This window comes from Zootoca vivipara, chromosome 13, assembly GCF_965207765.1.
Source record: "Zootoca vivipara chromosome 13, rZooViv2.hap1.1, whole genome shotgun sequence".
Lineage (NCBI taxonomy): Eukaryota > Metazoa > Chordata > Lepidosauria > Squamata > Lacertidae > Zootoca > Zootoca vivipara.
The window spans coordinates 14,345,053-14,367,050 of record NC_142596.1 but is presented as its reverse complement, the minus strand read 5'-3'; the positions used below and the strand labels follow the sequence as shown (position 1 = coordinate 14,367,050).

The 21,998-nt window shown below is 42.4% G+C and overlaps 1 protein-coding gene across 4 annotated transcripts in view; it reads right to left on the bottom strand.

The window, feature by feature from the left end:
• TRPM7 (transient receptor potential cation channel subfamily M member 7) overlaps positions 1-9,794 on the bottom strand; it is a 71,475-nt gene extending 61,681 nt beyond the window's left edge. For all 4 annotated transcript variants that reach the window (XM_060282971.2, XM_060282972.2, XM_060282973.2 and 1 more), the window contains exon 1: positions 9,320-9,794. In XM_060282971.2, the coding sequence (XP_060138954.2) occupies positions 9,320-9,322 (3 nt within the window). In that variant the 5' untranslated portion in view covers positions 9,323-9,794. The remainder of the gene's footprint in view (positions 1-9,319) is intronic.
• Positions 9,795-21,998: the final 12,204 nt, after the last annotated feature.

Sequence of the window (21,998 nt, the reverse complement as noted above, 5' to 3'; positions counted from 1 at the left end):
ATTGTTAATACATGTTTAATTTGGTGTTTACAATAAAAATATATTAATGTATTATAAACCACTTTTGAGATTTTTTCTTTAAAATATAAAGTGGTATATAAATGAAATGAACAACAGCAACAAAAATCACTGAGGGAGGGGGTGGCACCTAGATATTCTGTTGTGGCAACTGTAACCTAGGTTTAAGGTGCCATTTGGCAATTAGCTCATATATCTGGGTTCCTAACACTGATGAAAGATGGCCATTCAGCCTCTGCTAATGCCCTCTGAAAAAGGAGAAGCCACCACCTCCCAAGTCAGAAATATCCACTGCCAAATAGTTCTTCTTATCATTTGGAAACTTCCATAATGTTTAACTGAAATCTTCCATGTAATTTTAACCTACTACTAGTTCTAGTCCTGACCTATAGAACAGAGTTCTTCAACCTTGGGTCCCTAGTTGTTGTTAGATGACAACTCCCATTATCCACAACCAACTTAAACAAATATCTGGGACCCAATAATTAAGGCTGCTTGAGCAACACAGACCAAGCCAGCTTCAACTTCTGAATGGCAACCCTTCAGACAACACTTTATCCTCCAAGCTAAGCATACCCAACTCTATCAACAGTTGCTCATAGGACTTGGTTTCCAAACCCTTCAGTATCCAGGAAGGTCATCCTCCTCTCAAGACACTCTGATTTGCCAATGTCATTCTTAAAAGATGGCTCCCAGAAGCAGACAAAGACTTCAGATGCAGCTTGACCAGCACATAAAATTGTAAAAGTTGAAAATATTCCTTCTTGTGACCTAGACACAATGCTTCCAATAATGTAACTGCATTAGCTCTTTTTGCAGTCATATCACTCTGCTGGCTAATGGTTAGTTTGTGGTCAACTAAGAGACCTAGATCCTATTCACATGTACCATTATGAAGCACGCCTCTCTCATCCAAACTCTTCTTCACATTGTATCTATAGTCATGGGAAAAAGAAAGCACACCCTCTTTGAATTTACATATGAGGGCATAATAACAATAATTTGTTCCCTAGCAGGTCTTAAAATTAGGTGAATACAACCTCAGATGAACAATGCATGACATATTACACTGTGTCATTATTTAACAAATATAAAACCAAAATGGGGAAGCCATGGGTGAAAAACTAAGTGCACCCCCCCTTACTGCTTCCATGAGAATTAAGTGGCTAAGTAGCAGACAGGTGCTGCTTATCAAATGCCCTTGCTTAATTGATCATCAGCAAGTGTGCCCACCTCTATAAAAGCTGAAATTTTAGCAGTTTGCTGGTCTGGAGCTTTCAGGTGTGTTTTAACACAATGCCAAGGAGGAAAGACAGCAGCAATGCTCTTAAATAAGCAACCGTTGCTACCCATGAAACTGGGAAGGGTTATAAGGTCATCTCCAACCAATTGAAAGTTCATCATTCTACAGTGAGGAAGATTATTTAAAATGGAAAGCATTCAAGACAGCTACCAATCTTCCCAGGAGTAGACATCCCAGCAAATTCAGCCCAAGGTCAGACCGTGCAATGCTCAGAGAAATTGCAAGAAACCCAAGAGCTACATCTCAGGCTCTACAGGCCTCAGTTAGGATGTGGAATGTTAAAGTTCATGACAGTACAATTAGGGGGGGAAATGGAACAAGTGTGGTTTGTTTGGAAGGGTTGCCAGGAGAAAGCCTCTTCTCTCTAAAAAGAACATGGCAGCATGACTTAGCTTTGCAAAATTGCATCTGAACAAACCACAATACTTCTGGAACTATGTCCTTTGAACAGACAAGACCAAAGTGGAGATGCTGGCCATAATGCACATCACCCACCATGTTTGGTGAAAACCAAACACAGCATATCAGCATAAACAAACACCTCTTACCAACTGTCAAGCACGGTGGTGGAGGAATGATTATTTGGGCTTGTTTTGCAGCCACAGGACCTAGGAACTTTTCAGTCATTGTCAACGATAAACTCTTCTGTATACCAAAGTATTCTAGAGGCAAATGTGAGGCCATCCGCCTGACAGCTAAAGCTTGGCTGAAATTGGATTATGCAACAGGACAATGATTTCAAGCACACCAGCAAATCTATGACAGAGTTGCTAAAAAAGAAAATAATCAATGTGTTGCAATGGCCTAGTCAAAGTCTAAACCTCGTCCTCGACCCAATTGAAATGCTGTGGCAGGACCTTAAGAGAGCTGTGCATAAACAGCCAACAAACCTCAACAAACTGAAGCAACTCTATAAAGAAGAGTGGGCCACAATTCCTCCACAACTATGTGAGAGACTGAAAGTCATACAGAAAATGATTATTTCAAGTTACTGCTGCTAAAGGTGGTTCTACAAGCTACTGAATCACAAGGTGTAATTGCTTTTTCACACATGGTTTCTCCATTTCAGCTTTATTTCTGTTAAATAAATCATGACACGGTGTAATATGTCAGGTTGTATTTACCTAATTTAAAGACCTGCTAAGGAACAGGTGATTGTTATTATGTTCTCATTTGTAAAATCACAGAATTCAAAGAATTTCTTTTTCCCATGACTGTATTTGGGGGGGGGGGGAGGCATCAAGTGCTCTCTCTCTCTCTCTCTCTTTTGCATTGTCCCCAATACTATTAAGGAAACAGGGGAACATGTTATTTGCCAAGTATACCGTTAGAAACTTATAAACAAACTGCAAAAAAGAAGTGGCTTCAGTCCAACTCCCAACTTACAAGTTAAACACTTGTAATCACACTGAAGAAATGTGCATGCTCTTAAGATAGTCATGGACTGCTTACTATGGGTTTTGCAGCTCCCTGGATTGATGTCTATTCAGTGCAAACACAACATAGCTGCCAAGTTATCCCTTTTTTTAAGGGATTTTCCCTTATGCTGAATAGGCTTCCTCGTGAGAAAAGGGAAAACTTGGCAGCTATGCAACACAACCTATTCATGCAATACAAACTTAATAGATACAAAGATTGCAAACTGCAATCATCAAGTCTGCTGATGCCTTTTAAAACAAACAAAGAAACTACAGTATCAGCCTTAGTTATAACTTAAAAGTGTAACTACTCCAAGGAACACCATTTGGTTTGTTTTAAACCAAACAACCATTTATGTTTGTTTTAGTTATCTGCACTTTTCCCATATTTCTTTCTACAACATGAAATAGACCTAGCAGAGTGTAGTACATCTGATGAAAACTAGGAAGTTGAAATGAGTTACAGTTAAAGCTGTCTGCTGCATAGTCTTTTATCAGACTGTACCAGCGGCAACTGTCTACACAGAGCACAAACAGGTTATTTTTAAAATTGTTTCCAATAACATGAGAACAGAGAGCAAAAAATCAACTACAGGCAGTGACTGATTTGCACGGGGGTTACATTCCAGACCTCCACACATTTTGGGGGGGGGCATAAGACTGCCCCACCCTGTTTTGGGGTCACTTCCAGATTTGGCGCAATGTATGTGTGTGCAGTTGCGCACATACTGAATGCACTTAAAACAGCTGCTGCCTATACAGTACTAGAGACAGTAAAACTCTAAAAATAGAACAGTAACTTTGTAACTGCTTTGAGAATCAATAAAAGATACACATCAAAAACTTAAAGAAGCATTATGTAACAGTTGTACTGACTTTGATAGATAGTTGACACAATAAGAGGTAAAGGGACCCCTGAATTAGGTCCAGTCACGACAGACTCTGGGGTTGCGGCGCTCATCTCGCGTTATTGGCCAAGGGAGCCGGCGTACAGCTTCCAGGTCATGTGGCCAGCATGACAAAGCCACTTCTGGCGAACCACAGCAGCACACGGAAACGCCGTTTACCTTCCCGCTGTAGCGGTACCTATTTATCTACTTGCACTTTGACAGGCTTTCGAACTGCTAGGTTGGCAGGAGCTGGGGCGGAACAACGGGAGCTCACCCCGTCACGGGGATTCGAACCGCCGATCTTCTGATCGGCAAGCCCTAGGCTCTGTGGTTTAACCCACAGCGCCCCCTGCATCCCACGTTGACACAATACAAGTAACTAATCTTAGTATCTGCACAATAAACACCAAGATTCATTTTTCTGAAATTCTTAAAGAAACACACCCAAGAAATTCAATTTCCACAGATAAATAAATAAATGTCAATAAAATGTAACATTTTAAAGTCACCTCCAACAATATTTTCAATTTGCCAGTTTTATTGCTGAAGTACTTAATTAAAATTATATAATCCACTACCTACTACAGGTCACATATGACTGCAGCAGACATCTACCGGTATAAGAATATCATTTCTAGTACTAGGATTGTTGCTTTATAATACTGTAATAATATAATAATAATTTATTATTTATACCCTGCCCATCTGGCTGGGTTCCCCCAGCCACTCTGGGCGGCTTCCAACAAAACATTAAAATACAGAAATTTTCTTAAGCTACTGGCAATAGAAAGACATAATTAATATTTACATAGCTTTACATAGCTTAAAGGTACATTTTGTATCACATGTCTTAGCATACATTTAAATAAACTCACCTAAATAGAATGAAAACAAACCGTTTTCAAAATGCTTCTTGAGTATCATAGAATCATAGAATTGTAGAACTGAAAGGGATCACAGGGATCATCTAGTAGTCCAATCACCTGTAATGCATGAATCTTTTTGCCCAACATGGGGCTCGATCCCACGACCCTAAGATTAAGAGTCTCATTCTTTACCAACTGAGCTATCCAAGTTAACACATGATCATTTAACATAAGCAGAAATCTGAATTAAGGAGAGTAATAATTTGCAACTCCTATTTGCATAGTCACTTAATCTGGAGCATCCTCCCCTACTTAAAATTATTCATTTATTCCAGGCTGCAGTGCAATCACCATGATTTGGGAGTAAGGCCTATTGAATTAAGTTTCCCATAAACATGTATAACCATTTACACTCAAGGGGTAAATCATAGACTGAAGAGAGTAAACTACCCCTGTTAACATCAAGGACTCTTCATTTCATTTCTCTTTCCTCTTAGGGTTAGTGATCATGAAAGCAACAGACAGATTGTTTTTTCTAGTGGGGGAGTGATAGCTTCAGAGAGAAGCACAATGACCTATGAATGACCTGACAGAAAGGTTACATGGCTGAAATGCCCTTTCTGCTGACAATCCTGAGGCAGCCAAACTACCTCTGAACCTTAACTGTGTAAACAAGTCCTAGGAGAGTATAAAGAGAGGCCTGAACCTACCAAGGGGTGAACGAAACTTCCAAAATTACATTCAAGCTCAACTGAGAATAGGTATTTACAAAATATTGCTAGTAATTGCTTAAATGTTTTGCTTAAAGCATGAAACATTATATTCACAGCCAATCTGCTTGGACAGAAACACCACTTCAGCATAAGCTTGGAGCTGTTGTCACAGATATCCAATTCAAATTTTATTATGGTCATAGACCAGCATAAGATAAAAGCACCTCCATACATAAACAAAACATACTAGATAGGCAATAGGGCAACACATACTCATACTCTCAGTTACAGTAGACCAGCATAAGATAAAAACATCTAAATCAGATAAAAACATCTAAATTCAGTTTTAGACCTGCTGTGTGACATATAACATCCTCTGACGTATGTCAATCATAGCAACAAAATATCTGGCAACTGAATATGTTATATCAGGATTTATATCTTGGGAGCAGTAAGGAGATATGGAATTGTCCTATGTGTCCTGGAAATTTGTGTATACTTAGCACGTATGTTTGTGTAATACTGGATAAAAACATGTTCAATTGTTTCTATTTCCCCAGAGCCACAGGGGCATTTTCTCACCTCATAAGGCATCTTCCTAAAATGGCCTTCCTGGATGGCTGAAGGGAGAGCCTGGCAATGAGACAGAGTGAACACTATGTTTTCAAAACAAAATAAAAAAATTCCTTCCAGTAGCACCTTAGAGACCAACTAAGTTTGTCATTGGTATGAGCTTTCGTGTGCTTGCACACTTCTTCAGATTTTTCCGCTGTTTATGCCTGAAGGAGTACTTTCAACACACACAAGAACAAGACAAAGTAGAACAAACAACATCTTCACAACACAACACCTCTCAACCTACTGGGGAACCACCACCACCCTCCCAACACATTAATGAACAGAACATTGACCACCAACTACCACCAAAAAAATGTTACACAAAAAAGGGACTCCACATGGACCCCTCCTGATGGACGCAATACCACACTAGATCTATACATTGATTGCTTCCGCCACAGAATCCATGTATCTGAAGAAGTGTGCATGCACACGAAAGCTCATACCAATGACAAACTTAGTTGGTCTCTAACATACTACTGGAAGGAATTTTTTTTATTTTGTTTCGACTATGGCAGACCAACATGGTTAAATATGTCATTGAGGTGGTGAGATACCTACTGGTTTTACTAATGATGAAATCTGAGAACCTGGCTAGATCTGACTGATGTTCAATCTCAACCACACACTGTTTAATGTTTTTGGGTTTTTTGGCCTGTTCAAAGCCCATGCCTAGTAAAAGCTGTGGGGTAAGACCTAGAGTTAGCATTTTGTCTACCATTGCTCATTTCCATGTTGTTTGAAAGTCATCCTTTAATGTTAGGGAAGCAAGGCCAAATGAGTAAAAGGATAGTCTAAGCCAGAAATTAAGTGTGGCCATTCACACCCTAGCCTCTGCTCTTACAAAACTTGTTTCAAGACACAGTGTAGCATTTGAAATAAATTTTGGCACTTGAAGAGCTGATCTTAGGAACTTAAGATTGTACTAGTTCCAGTGATGTGAGATAAATGAAGGGGCCTAGTTGGGCACCCTATAAAAGCTGCATGATTGATTTTTATGAAGCTCCAAGAGCTGTCCAGTATCCACAGGTGCTATTCCAGACTATTCCAAATGTGCAATTTTGTGGTGCATTAAGATTCACAAGGAATCCCAGTTTGAGATGTGATGTACAACTAGGTGTGTGTTCCAATCTGGGTGGCCTTGTTTTTTAAAATGTGCCTGGTTCCCTCACCTCCCAACTGTTGTGGATATATCAATCACAGGTGCCAGGAAAAGGGGATGGCAAAGAATCCACCAAACTCCCACTTTATGCACACCTACTGAAACCTAGCTGCAGATATGTGAAAGGGAGCGGAAGTTGCAGAAGAGGTGTTTTTAATGCTCTGTACATGGTAGGAAGTTGTGGGGGTAAGAGGATCAGTATGTCACTGCTGTCTGGAGTAATATGGAAGCCAGGGAGATAGAGAACAGGTATCGTGTCTACAGGTTTGTCTTCTGCTAAGAGTGTGCTTATGGGCAGCTGTAAGATGCTGCTTATCATTCTCCCCATCCCTTATGTCGGGGTGGGGAACCTTCAGATTTTGGCAACATTGGCTATTGTTAATGGATGTTGGGGTCCAACAATATCTCATTCCACACCCCTGCTTTATATGGTACCTTAAATTGTTATCTGGAGATATCAAAGAGCATTACATGCAAACAGCAAAGGTGTTCTATTGTCTGCAAGTGGGGTGAGGCTGCAGTACACAATATTTAAGAAGTCCTGCCCAGTGGCCTCCTTTCCCCCTCCCCATATCAAATTAGCTACCTAGAGGCTAGAGGCATCTGAATGGGTAGACTTTGGGATTGGCAGGCATAGTGATGGTGAAGTGAGATAAAGCATAGTTTTGTGATAGTATCTATGGGGATTACAAAAAAGGCTGCATGCTAGCCTCTTTCTGATTTATTAAGCCACCATAGGAGTCACATCCTATGGAAATAGCAAGGAAGGTGTCACTTCCAGGAATTGCTTAACTAAAAAACAAACGAAAACCCCAGGAGTAACAGTAGCCTGGACATGAATGTTGCCAGGATATATGTTAGGAGGGTAGGACATCCACCTGTCAACACCCTCTGTCTAGCATATTCAAAGTGAAATGTCTCAACAACAGCTGTTTTAAATTACTTTCTTTTGACCCTAAGTGCTCAGAAAAATCAGTCAAAATCTTTCTACAATTTCTACTTTTAGTCAAGTAATTTTATTTACTGTATTCACTTGAGGAGGGACAGCTGCCCCTCCCAAGAGCCCAGGGTTCAATACGCTATGCAGATCTTCTTCATGTGGGAAGCGTTCAGTTTGAAAATCAAATGTTTTTTTAAGGGGGGAGGGACTTGTTAACATAAGAGACAGACTGTCAGGTCAGACCAAAGGTCCTTGTCCAGCATCTCGTCCCAAGCGGCAAGGAAAGAAGCCTAACTCTCCTGCCCTTGCCTCTCAGTAACCGACCTTTTTTTTTTTAACACAATGTTTTTCTTCTTCTTTCTCCTCCTCCCCATTTTGACTTCACAACAACCCTGTGAGGTAGGTTAGGCTGAGTGGTCAGTAACTGGCATTTAATGACATTCTGCCTCTGAACCCAACCAAGGCTATCAGACCAACCTATCCTTTTGCACTATTAGGGGGAGGAGGAGGAGGAAAAAGGAATCCCCAGCCTTGTTACCTTTTGTTAGACGCCGCTAACCCAGAAATAGTACCTCAGGTTAAGACCTTTGCTTCAGGATGAGAACAGAAATTGTGTGGCGGCGGCACGGCGGCAGAGAGAGGCCCCATTAGCTAAAGTGGTACCTCTGGTTAAGAACAGTTTCAGGTTAAGAACGGACCTCCAGAATGAATTAAGTTCTTAACCAGAGGTACCACTGTATTCTAAACTACAATTCCCATCATTGTGGTAGGATCAGAGAAGCGTTTGTGGATTTCCTTAAGAGCCCTAAGTGCCTTCCATTCACACACTTTGGCACCATCCAGCCGACAAAAATAATATTCTAAACTACAATTCCCACCATCACCTCGATCACTAGCCATGGAGGCAGGGGCTGAAGTCCAAGAACATCTGGAGAGCACCACGTTGGGGCTACTACCCCTGCTTTCTTCTGTATGCTCCTCGGGGCAGGAACCCATAATTTCTTCTATCTCTCTCTCTGCTACCGTTACTCAAGTTAAAAGAGCCATGAGCGCCACGGATCTCCATAAAAGATCGCCCGCTTTCTAATAGGAGGAACGTGGCGCAGGGGCCTAGGAGCCTTTTGCCGCCCCCCTCAAAGCCACCTGCTTGCGCGGCGAACCCCTTTTCGCTCCTTCCAAGGGCTCCCGGCAGATTTATTGGAGCCACGAAGGGGCAGGTTCCGGGGCTAAGCCAGACTCCCAGCCAGGAGCCGCCTCACATGGCCGGGAAGGACGGCTATGGCGCCCTCCTCGGGGGAAACTCTCCTCAGCTCCAGGCGATAGAGAGATAGACACCCAGCCCCCCCCCTCCGGCCCCCATTTCGCTTCCCTTTCTTCTCCCCCACCCTCACCATTCTCCTCAGGGTCGGGCAACGGGGTCTCGGCGCCGGCGGCTCTGGCTCTCCTCACGCCGGGCGGCGTCGGCTTCTGCTCCTGCTCGTGGTTCGGCTTCGGCGGTGGCGGGGCCTGTCTCCATCTATCGGCGCTGAGCTCGGCGGCTGCTGCTGCGCGGGGCCGGGCGGGAAGAAGAAGAAGTAGGAGAGAAGGCCGCCGCGCGAGGTGGGCGCTCCGAAGTGGGCCCGCGGGGAGTTGCGCCTGAGGGGGCGGCCGAAACAGCGGCGAAGGCTCGGGGTAGGAGGCTCCGGCTGGGGATCCAGAGCGGAGGGCGGCGGCGAAGGTAGCAACAGCGGCGGCGGTAGCGGCAGGAGCGGCCTGGCGGCTCTTTCTCATAATTGTGCGACTGGCCCGGCTCGAGCGCAGCGGCGTGGCCGCGTCAGCTCGCGCAGCCCCGCCCGGCCTTTCTCCCGCCTTTTCCTGGCTCGGCCTGCGCTTCCCTCACGAGCTGCGCGTGGGTCGCGCTCGCCTCAGAGGGAGCAGAAGGGGTCGGGCGCTGAGGGGATTTTTTTTTTGTCCGGGAGAGGGGGGGGGCAGGAGGGAAGCTAGAAGGCCCCGTAGTAGTAGTAGTAGTAGTAGGAAGAAGAAGAAATAAACGGGATTTTGAGGGTAGGATTGCAGGAGCGAAGCTAGAAGGGCCCTTCATCAATAATAATAATGTTAATAATAATGGGATTTGTGGGGGTGGCAGCGAAGCTAGAAGGGCCCTTCGTAAATAATAATAACGTTAAATATAATAACAGGGGATTTTGGGGGAGGTGGCAGGAGCGAAGCTAGAAGGGCCTTTCGATAATAATAACAACAACGGGATTTGGAGGGGTGGCAGCGAAGCTAGAAGGGCCCTTCATAAATAATAAAGATAACTCGGGGGATTTGGGGGGGATGGGGTGGGAGGAGTGAAGCTAGAAGGGCCCTTTGTAAATAGTAGTACATTAGTAGTAATTTGCTTAACAACATATTATTAAACCCCGTATTTTAAACCGTTTCCCGCTGGCAGCCCGGATTGTAAAAAATCCTGTAAATCCTCCGGATTTCAGTACCTGCCAGGGAGGCTCCTTCTGCGCATGTCTGGACATGCACAGAACCGATTTCGGGTGCTCTGCCCATGTCTGGGCACCAGAAATCTGGCAGCGCCGGCACTGGAAGTTGCTACTACGCATATCTGGAAGCGACTTCCAGTGCCAACGCTGCTGATCCCGGATTTTTCTAACCGGGAGTTGGAAGGTATGATCATTATTCTCAATAAAATAAAAAAATTCCTTCCAGCAGCACCTTAGAGACCAACTAAGTTTGTCATTGGTTTGAGCTTTCGTGTGTCTTCTCACTCTTCTTACATTTCTCCTATTCTCCTATTCACCCTAAGGTTCCAGGACCTTAATTAACAGTCAATGTAACATAATAATAATAATAATAGGGAAAGTATATAATTTACCTGAAAAACTATTGTAAACAACTAAATTTATTCGCAGGGGTGATGTAAAACTTGTAGCTAAAAAAGAATGAAATAAGGATTCGTAAAATGGAATGATAAAGGAGATGCAGGGGGAATAATCATAACACAAGGATCCACAAAAGGGGAGGGAGGGAAGCCAAAGGGATATATGGTTGGTTGTTTTTTTTACTTGACGTTTCTAAACTTTGAAAAAAATCCATTTCTTAAAATGAAATGATGATTATGATATTTATACCCCACCCATCTGGCGCGTCTCCCCAGCTACTCTGGGTGGCTTCCAACACATATAAGAACATTAAAAAAGTCAAACATTTAAAATTTCCCAATACAAGGCTGCCTTCAGATGTCTTCTAAAAGTTGTGTAGAATAATACCTTTATTAAAACACAGTGTTAAATGAAACAGTTCAAAGCAACTTCACAGTCACATTTAAAAAATGTGTTGTGCGGAATACATTGTTTGAAATGGTACACTTCCATTCATAGACATGCCAGGAAAAGTTTCACTTGGTAAATGCCTGCCGGTTAGGCAGAGGATAAAGTTGCAGAAGTCTCTGGTGTTTAACATTAACAACATGTACAGAGCAACACGCTGCCCCCCCCCTTAGAGCCTTTAAAATGTGATGCTTCACTTTCTCCTGTTTGTCCCGGTACAAAGCGATCCTGTTTAGCCTGCTTCATGCATTATACACTAAAAATACTACTTGCTTGTAATGAAACCTTGCAGTGTTTTACAAAAAGAATGAAACAGTAAAATTATCAGTAAAGAAACTGTTAAAACCAACTATTTAAAACCTAAGTAAAATAAATTGTAAGCTAAAAACCAGATTAAAACATGTTCCACACAAACATGTTTTTGTCCGGTGCCGAAAAAGTATAGTGAAGGCACCTGCCTGGTGTCAGTAGGGAGGGAGGGACAATGCGTGGGTACAACCACATTAAAAAAATCAATTTCTTAGAAATGTGGAACAGGAATTAAGTGGCACCTGCAACAGGACCAATTCCACAGATCCAAGCAGTTGAGTGTGAATAAATTGGGTAAGGTAATATCACAAGCAAGCTACAGTAGTCCCAAGCTGTTATGGGCTTCAAATACTAATAGTGTGACACCTTGAACTTGCCCCGTAGCACATCTGCCACCAGTGCAGGTCCTTAAGCAGAGGTGTTCTATGTTAATAGGATATCACTCCTGTCAGCTATTGTGCTGCAGCATTCTACACTACCTGCAGCTTCCAGACCTAGTACAATGAAAGCTCCACACAGAGCACATTGTAGTAATCCAGTCTTGAACATTATTAAGTTTGCTTTAATTTTTAATTAGGCACAAAATCCTCCTTTTCTTTTTATTAAAATTTTGCTCCTTTGTATGCTCAGCGAGAGATGTAAATATAAGTCAGCATGAAATAGCAGATAATAATTATTATTATTACTCTTATAATTACTATTTTATTTTGGGCCTGATGTCTTGTGTGAGAATTTTTAACCGCTGGCTTTAATGTCCTCTTCAATGCTGAGTTTGTACAATGTTTATGGACTTATTGTATGCTTCTACGTGTTGTTATGGTGTTTGGTTTTTGCAAACCACCTTGTCAATATTTTTGAGAAAAGGCAGCTTCAAAATGCTGAATCAATGCAGTATTGATTAATAGTTCACAAAATTTGTACTCAAGTGGAAGCCATGTCGGACTTTCGGCTTCCAAAAAATGTTCGAGAACCAACCACTTCTGGGTTTTCTGCGTTTGGGAGCCAAAATGTATGAGTACCAAGGCATTCGAGAACCAAGGATATGATATATCATAGATACAAAGTTATCTGAGATTATGGCCATTGTTCACATGCTATGAACATGGTTGTAAAGAAGCTTATAAACCTGCAAATAATAATAATAATAATAATAATAATAATAATAATAATAATAAATCACATCCTTCAGGTGTATCCATATGTTCCAAATGTGCATTAAACTATAGCATTAATTTTATTCACAAGTGAGTTTAAAATAGTATGCATTGAAAACCAGCTCATTATTTCTAGCACATTATACCTCTGTGCTGGGCTATGGGTAATGATTATTTTCACTGCTCTTGTTGTGAGTTTACTCAACCAGAACAAAAAAATACATTATAGAGTAGCTAATTTGTTCTCACCCCCATTTTGTCTGGTGTATTTTAAACTTATCAGGATCAGAACATTCTCTTCTCTCATGTTTGGAAAACAGCTGGAACACTATTAATCTAGAGCCTTGGATAAAAGTAATAACCCAATGCCATCTCTGTTGTCCCAAATCTCAGCCTGGAATATTGGATCACCAGCTTCTTTCAAGGAGACAAGGAGAAAGAGCATTTTCAGTCAAATTATAACATGATCCTACAGCAACAGACAAATCAATGAATCAGTTGCATTTGGTTTATATTCTAAGTCAGAATTACTTATCTAAAAAAACAAAAAGTAGGTTACTCAAATCTACTTGTAACTCTTCACAGTTCAACAGATAGAATAAATTTGTGCAGTAAAGGCCAGCCAGTGATATTTAAAATAAATCAAACACATTTCTACCACCAAACTCATAGAAGACAGAAAGACCTAAAATATTTTTTAAGGTTTGAGGGACTAATTAATTAATAGGAATATGTATAGACTAGTTCCTGGCATGAAGCCATCAAAGCAGATTACAGGGTAAATATGGTGGGTGGGGACAAAAACTCAAACTCTAAGAACAATAAAATAAATTCAGCAAACTCTAAAGCAATAAAATCATCCATTCAAACTGTTTAAAAAATCATATATAAAATTGATCTTCCATATATGACTGGGTTACACCTCAGGGAAAACCTTCCTGAATGAAAATGTCTTCATTGGGCACATAAACATCATGTGCTTTAAATGTATGGCCTTAGTTATGAGATTTCTAAAGCCAGTATCTGTACTTGGCTGGAGGAAAGTGTACATCCAGGCAACAAGGAAATTGCTGTAGCAAAAAATTATGCCATTTCAAAATAAGATTTTGATACTAGATATCAAGAAGATGTCAATAATTGCCAGCTAATTATACAAAATTAGCCTCCATCTACTCCCTTTGGTGGCTGCTTCCAGACTGGCTCCATATTCTCATTGGTAGACCTCAGTAATTTTCAGCCCTAGGGATAAAATGTTTAAGAAACTGTGACTCTGACAGTCTGTTGTTGCTTTTTGCTTTTTATTTGTTTCTACCTTTCAGTGAACTTACATACTTGAGATATTCTGTTTTATTTGTAGTCTGTGTGGGCTGTGTTTGAAAACTATATTTGATCCAACTGCACCATAGCATGCACTCCAGTGGAGGCTGATTGGAAGCAGGCAAGAGCAGGATTTTAATTTATTTATTTCTCACAGCATGTTTGCAGCTAGCAAACAGCTTGGGGGTGCCTAGTTTAATGAACAGAATATTTCCATTTTAATATCCTTGAATAATGCAGACTATACACTTGAGATAATGCACTATGCGGGGGGCTGGGGGATCCACACATTTCAGCCACTCCTCTTGAAAACAAATGTAATGGTTGTCCTCTAGTCTGCCAGCATAGCAGGAAATCTACCTGCATATCAATGATACCAAAAGCGTCATTGACTTTTACCCAGCCCATACAGTTTATGCATACCTACTAAATTGTGTTGTATCAGTTCCTGGTGATTAATACTTCTAAACCAACGGACATTTTCCTTCCAGAATAATTAGATACAGTGTAAGTTTGGGAACGTAAAAGTGGAGGTGGCTGTGAGAGGAAAGGGAATCACATGCCCAATACAGCACAAACACCTTTCCTGGAATTTTCCCAGGAGATAAGCCATCAGGTACACTGTAACTGATCTGCTGATTTGAGGAAATTTAAGGCTGTGTGCACATTGCCAGCTTAAAACGCAACTAGGTCATTCTGTTTCTCAATTTGAATATAAATTGTGGCTGTCTGTCGCATGCAAAAAAAAAAAGTAAAGGACCCCTGGACAGTTAACTCCAGTCAAAGGCGAGTATGGGCTTGTGGCGCTCATCTCCCTTTAAGGCTGAGGGAGCTGGCTTTCCGGGTCATGTGGCTAGCATGACTAAACCGCTTCTGGCGCAACGGGACACTGTGATGGAAGCCAGAGCGCATGGGACAGAGCAACTGGGACTCACTCCGTCGCAGGGATTCGAACCGCCGACCTTCCGATCGGCAAACCCAAGAAGCTCAGTGGGAGGGCCCTGGGTGCGGAGTACCGGTAAATGGGAGTATGTACACAGCCTCTGACTACAAAGCACAGTCAGTAAAATAGTAATGCCCCCCCCCAGCAGCAAGTTGTGCTAATAAATGATAGCACTGCTGTAACTAATCCCCATGATGGAGACGATGGATTGTGTTAGAATTAGAATCACATTCTTTTTGCTTTATATTTTGCTAGGCTAGGAACTAAAAGAACTAACCATACATGGAGCAGATCCTGCATCCTATTCATGGAGCCACTTTAGAAATTACATGCCAGCATACCATGTTAGGCTGCATTAATTATCAGACACTTTAAAGAACAGTTGTGAATATAGCAAAAATGTATGCTCGGCTCTGTTTTGCAGTAGTAGAGTCACCTGCTACTGATGCCACGGGATTAGACTGAGGCATTCCCCACAGCACATACACAATTTACAGCTTCAGATAAAACACCATATGATAAAGTAAAGCCACAGGGATTTGTGGTAGATCATTTAATTGCTGTTTGCATGTTTTGAGACCAGGCTGAGACATAGCTGGTAAGGTAGGGGCCCTAATGTAGCAAAACAAGGGTCCGGTGGGGAGGGGTTGAATTCTGTATGCACATAGCTTCATACCTGTCGTGTTTTAAGCATCTGGTAGCAATCCAACAGGAAGGAGCTTGAAAGGAAACAGAATAGTGTTTAAAAATTAGCTGCCCTTCACAACAAAACAAGTATGGTATTAAACTATATAAACCTGTGGCCCTCTGAATGTTATTGGACTCTAACTCTCATCAGCTCTAGCCAGTATGGCCAACAGTCAAGGATGATGGGGGTTGTAGCCCTACAACATCTCAAGGGCCATAGGTTCCCCACAGGGCTGCCCCCCCCCCACGAGGCAAGGTGAGGCACCTGCCTTGGGTAGCAGCATCCACAAGGGCAGCAGATCCCAATGTAGATCTTTATTCCCTGTCTTCACTCACCCATTCTTCCCTGGTGGGGAGGTGTGTGCCATTTTGTGGTTTGGTTCAGGGGCCAAAACGTCTCAGACTGGGCCTGGTTCCCCACCCCACATCACCTAAACTAATGGTGTGCGGTTTCTGTATCCCTCATAGAGGTTACCTCCCTGTTTCAAACTGAATGCTTATTAAATCATACTCAGGCACAGAAGTTCAATCAGGGTCGGCCTGCCCAAGAGGTGGACTGAGGCAGCTGCCTCTGGTGGGGAAATCCAAGGTGCAGCACACGCTCAGAACCCCATGAGCTCACTCCCGCTGCCACTGGAGAAGTGAGAAGTGACAGCAACTTCTGGGTTCTGGTGAGATCTCGCAAGAGCTCCGCAAGATCTCACGGGGCTATTGCAAGACCAGAAGCCACTGCTGCTGCCACGACTCCTCACTTCTCCAGCGCCGCCACAAGCAATACACCACCACTGGGGAACTTACTGGAAACCAACACCGCTTCTCCTCACTTCTCCAGCACTGCCATGGGCTCCCCCATCCCAATAGAAGCGAGGAGAAGCTGCTTTGGCCTCTGGCAAGAGGACTCTTGTGAGATTTTGCTGGAAGCTGCCATGGCCGCCATAGCCTCTTCTCACTTCTCCTGTGGTGGTGGGCACCCTTCTTGCCCCCCAACACTGTCAGAGAAATGAGGAGAAGCAGCAACGGCAGTGACTTCCACATTCCAGTGAGATCTTGTGGACTTCTCGAGATCTCACCAGAAGCCACCACCACAGTCACACAATCACAGACAGTGAGGCTTCAAGGGCGGGGTGTGTGTGGAAGCAACAGGGGAGCAACACCTTCCCATTTTGCCTCAGGCGGCAAAACAGGGCTGGCCACCCCTGGGTACAGTAGGTAAAGTGTTGTGTGGTTGTAATAACTCGGTAACAAATCTTCCCTTCATCTACAAAATTCACTGAATGACCTTGGGGCAATCTAATGTCCTTTGCAGATTGCTCTAAGGATAACACTAGACAACGTGGTATAGATTTCCATTACTGGACTTAAATTCATACTTGACAGTGAATCTCACGTAGAGGCATTCGACAAACCATTATCACTCAACCCACTTTAATTTACAAGTCTTGTAGACTAGTAGCTGTTCGGCGTCTTGGAGTTTATGACAAATGATGGCAATACTACTACCGGTAGTACCGGTAGTTTAGTCTTAATACGCTGCTGCAATTTTATCTCAGAAACCATCATGTGACTTGGAGTACCCTTCTAACAGCCAGAATAGGTTTTCTCAGCAGCATACTGAGGCTTTTATTTTATGGAAATAATATTAATGATTAATTAATGATTAATTAATGATTAATTCAGACAAACTTCCCTGAAAAGCACTTTGCTGACCATCATCACCAACCTTCCCATGTTGCAGGAAATCACTGGATTTGTTTTAGAGCAGTAGTCTTCCACCTTTTCAGAACCAGACTCAGCTTGAACCCAAGCATGCATTTGGGGACCCATATCTTATATATTTGTGGTGGTGGTGGTGCAGCTATCCCCATTAGATCAGGCTGTGACCTGGTAGTGGTTTCTGACCCATCTGTTGAAGACCAATGTTTAGATCCCATGCTCAGTTGAAATGGGGCAGCCGTGAGCTCAGAGAGGCCTGGCCAGTGACATATGGATGCCACGTATTTTCTACCTCCACTGTTGGAGCACCCAGTTGCTGAAAATCACATAAGAGGAGAGTGTTTTGTCACTCAGGTTTGAAAACCACTTTCATCCGGAGATTTCCCACTCTATTCTTCATACATACCGGTACATACAGTACATACAGTACATACATACATACATACGGTACATAGTTTTATTTATATGCTACCCTTCCATAGGTCAAACAAATGTAGTCATATATAATAAATAAAACATTAAAAACACACAACCAATTTGAACAATTTCAGCATACTGTATATCACAGTAAGATATATCTAAAATAAATATACAAAAAAACAATATCAATAATGGCAACATTGATAACACTTTGTAAATATAAGTTTGGCCTCATTGAGGGGCATTATTTCAATACGAGTAGGAAAATTAGAGTACCCCTAAATATTTTTTTGGGGGGGAGAAAGCACTGGAAGAATCCATTGAATATTAATATGAATTGTATTTTATTCCTTCTTTTATTTATTACATTGCCTTTTATTGTATTGAAAATTTAATTCAATAGAATTACAATTGCTGTACCATGCAGAAAAATAATTGGGGTCTGTAATATCCAAGTGGTCCATGGTGCGGGCGGTTGGAGGGAGTATGGGAACCAATTAATCAGCAGCTTTCATCCTGTCATCAGAGGAACCCTATGGTTCAATGAGAACATCAGTAAAAGTGAGCAAGCCTTCCTACAAGACTGCTTATCCCACTGTGACCTAATCATCCCCTGCAATGCGCAGCCAGAAGGGTGCGGTGGGCGAACAACTGTGAGGCTCAGACAACAAAGAGGATGCCACCTTTCTGTCCCAAGATAAGTGTGAAAGGAATGACCGCTTCAAGAAAGCTAGCTCCCCAGGGAAGATTTCTAGAATTCCTTGAGGAACCTGGGAGATTTGAAACAAACAAACAAAAAACACTTTACACAGCACTTAAGGGATGTTCTCTCTCTATCAAAGAATAGGCATCACAAAGGATTCTGGGGCAAAAGGCTTTTCTGTGGGAGAGGCCTGGAGGTTCCCAGCAGAAAAGTCAATAGAGGGTTGATTCCCCAGAGGTAGAAAATTTGAAAAACGTGCTGATTAGGACATAATCTCGGGCAATTGTGTGCACTACTCTATTCCTGTTACTCGTGAAGGTGATATGCGGTATCAGTTTGATCTCAACCAAATTGGCCTGGGTACCTCTTATCTCATGGGTTGATAGCTCACTGAACCGGTTGTAACTTGATCTCGCTGCAATTAAACTACTGCAGGCAGTGAAAAGCCTCTAAAATAAATGTGTTACAGGGACAAGGGGCAATCTTACCAGAAACACAGACGGGTTTTTCTTTTTTTTACGTTGGGAAAGGGGGGCTTTATTTTCAGAATAATTCTTATAAAGCATCTGAGCACTTTAGACGCTCAAGTTCAGAGTCATAAAAGTTAAAAACTATCCCGTGTGACAAAAGTAATGCTTTTATTCGTCACTTCTTGTTCCCGGGGGTTGATGAAGCGACCAAGTCATCAAAATGAGGATGGAGATGCACATGGTTCCTGCAATCTGGATTCTGTCAAGGTGTGGTGCAGGAGCATTTTTGAGGTCATGTCACAGCCCTAGTTTTACACCCGAATCACAGGAAATATAAAACAAGGACAGTGGCTTTGTTATTGCAGCAAATTTCTCCCACTGAATAAATAATGGAACAAATCCACCATGCCTCTTAAAAAGCTTATTCCTATAGGCCAGGCATGTCCAAAGTCTGTTTCAGGGACCTAATGTGGCCCCTGTGACAGTTTATTTCCTGACCATTAGGTCCAGTCATGACCGACTCTGGGGTTGTGCGCTCATCGAACATGAATGGCCGAGGGAGCCGGCGTACAGCTTCCAGGTCATGTGGCCAGCATGACAAAGCCACTTCTGGCGAACCAGAGCAGCACACGGAAACGGCATTTACTTTCCCGCTGGAGCGGTACCTATTTATCTACTTGCACTTTGACATGCTTTCGAACTGCTAGGTTGGCAGGAGCTGGGACCGAGCAACGGAAGCTCACCCCGTCGCAGGGATTCGAACTTCCGACCTTCTGATCAGCAAGCCCTAGGCTCTGTGGTTTAACCCACAGTGCCACCCGCGTCTCTTATTTCCTGGGATAAAATCCCCCCCAAAAGCTCAACTCCTCCTAAAAAAAGCTCAAAAGTTTACTTCATCAAATCGGGCCCCCTTTGAAAATAGTTTGGGCACCCCTGCTATAGGCCAAGCACTTTTAAGCTGAAGTCTCAAACAAGATCTCACAGGGTGTGCGCTTATGAAGTGTAAATCAGACAGTAATCAGGAAGATAGTATGGGTAATTGCAATCACGTAAATTCCTTTCTCGACAACATCTGCGTTTATGGCTTTTTCAGCCTCACCTTTTCCAAAACTGGTTTGCACTTTGCAGTGAACCAGATCTTACAAACATATCACGGGACTGGGGAACCTTCAGCCCTCCAGAAGTGGCGGAATTAGAACTCCTATCATCCGTGCCCACTGGGATTGTAGTTCAGCAACATCTGATGGGCCAAAGGTTCCCCTTCTTGACATATTGTAAGATGCGTCCCACAATTCTGTCCAGCTAAGCCCCCCTTTGACATTTACATTCCTAAGTTGTCATTTTGTTTGGTCTTCTCCCAAATACTCTTTGTAGGATTGGAATGTTTGCAGTGTCTGATACATTAAATGTTCTACCCAGCAGTAAAACCCATAGTTCACATCTATTAATGACCATCCAATTAGGCCTTAAAACTTCCTATGCCTACTGAAATTTTCTGTAAAATTTGCAGTATTCCTCATTTATTATATTTTGTAAACTTTTTTTTTTAAGCTACACTAATCTTGACAAGTGTTTCATTTTCCAAGCTTTACAACACTTTTGGCGAAAGAAATACTGGGTTCCTTAATGTAGGCTGCTGGGAGTGTGGGAAAATAACCTTTACGTTGCGTAGCTCTCCAATTTTACTGCCTATTTATGCTTCCATCTTTAAAGCTAATGGGCATCTTTAAAGGAGAACATTTTCAAATTGCAAATTAATTGTGTTTGAGAGATGGTAAAGCATTAATTTCTTGTTTCTTAGTTGACCTTATTGTCCTTAAATTACAGCCCTCAAGACACTATTCCCACTGAAGGCAGACTACTCAAGCATAAATAGCACCTGCATTTTAATCACAAGTTCTTGTTACTGTTAAGTCAGTGCATGTGCAAAACCCTGTCTTAATAGCAACATGAAATGTGGTGCACGGGATAACAAGGTCATTGAAACCAATTTTGGTTTTTTTCCATTTTAACTTGTTCCACATTGTCGCTAAAAGCTGGAATGTTTGAAGTCCTGGGTGGAGACAAATAATGAAATGTTCCAAGTTGAATGTTCCGGCCACAGCTTCACCTTGTGGAGTTGTTTCATAGCTCAAGATTAAAGGAAGCACTACTAGATTTTCCATGCTGGCTGAAGAAAATGATGGCAAGCCACACAACCTTGCAGAACATTCAGGACTTGGGGTGTGTGATTTTCTGGTCATTTAACTGACATACTTTTTTTCCACCTGTGCAGTTAGGCAAGGATGTGTCCTTGCTGATTTTATTTATACTTGACCGATCTTCCCACATATTTAGGCTCAATATCTTCACATCCTCCTAAACTCACCACTACTGTACCAAAGTTTACATTTTCTTATGCACAGATGATGTTGTCTCAATCTCACAATGCCGGCTAGGGCTCTGCTCACCGGAGATGACTGCAGAAAAGAATTTATAACTATTAACTTTGTGAAGTCAAAGGTTATGGTGTTTTCAAGAAGGAAGACCAAGTATTATTGGGGCATGGATAACCACAAGTTGATTTCTGCAGCTATTTCAAGATCTGGTTTCAGGACTGCCAACAACTGGACTGTGCTTGACAAATTAGCAAAGGCCAAAGCAGAGCATACGGTAAGAACATTACTTTGATTTTGTTTCGCCTTCACAAAAGGAGGTGAATTTGTTCCAGCAGCAATATGAATGAACACAGCAAAAGCTGCGAAGCAGATTTTATATGGTGCCTCAATCTGGTTACTCTCAGAATATGTGTGCGGAGTTAACCCATAACTTGGAAGCTGAAATGGAAATGGAGGTGACCTGAGTGCAACAGAGAGGTGAGCAAAGAAAGGAGCAAGAGGCGGGGGGAAATGGGCTGAAGATAAAAAATGGGGGTTGCAATAAGGGAATAAGAGGCATAGGAATCGGGGTGAAGATGGGAGTAGGAGGCATGAAGGGGGTCTGCAGAATAGGAGGGGGTGGTGGCTTCACAACTGGGCAAAAGGTGGACAAAAAG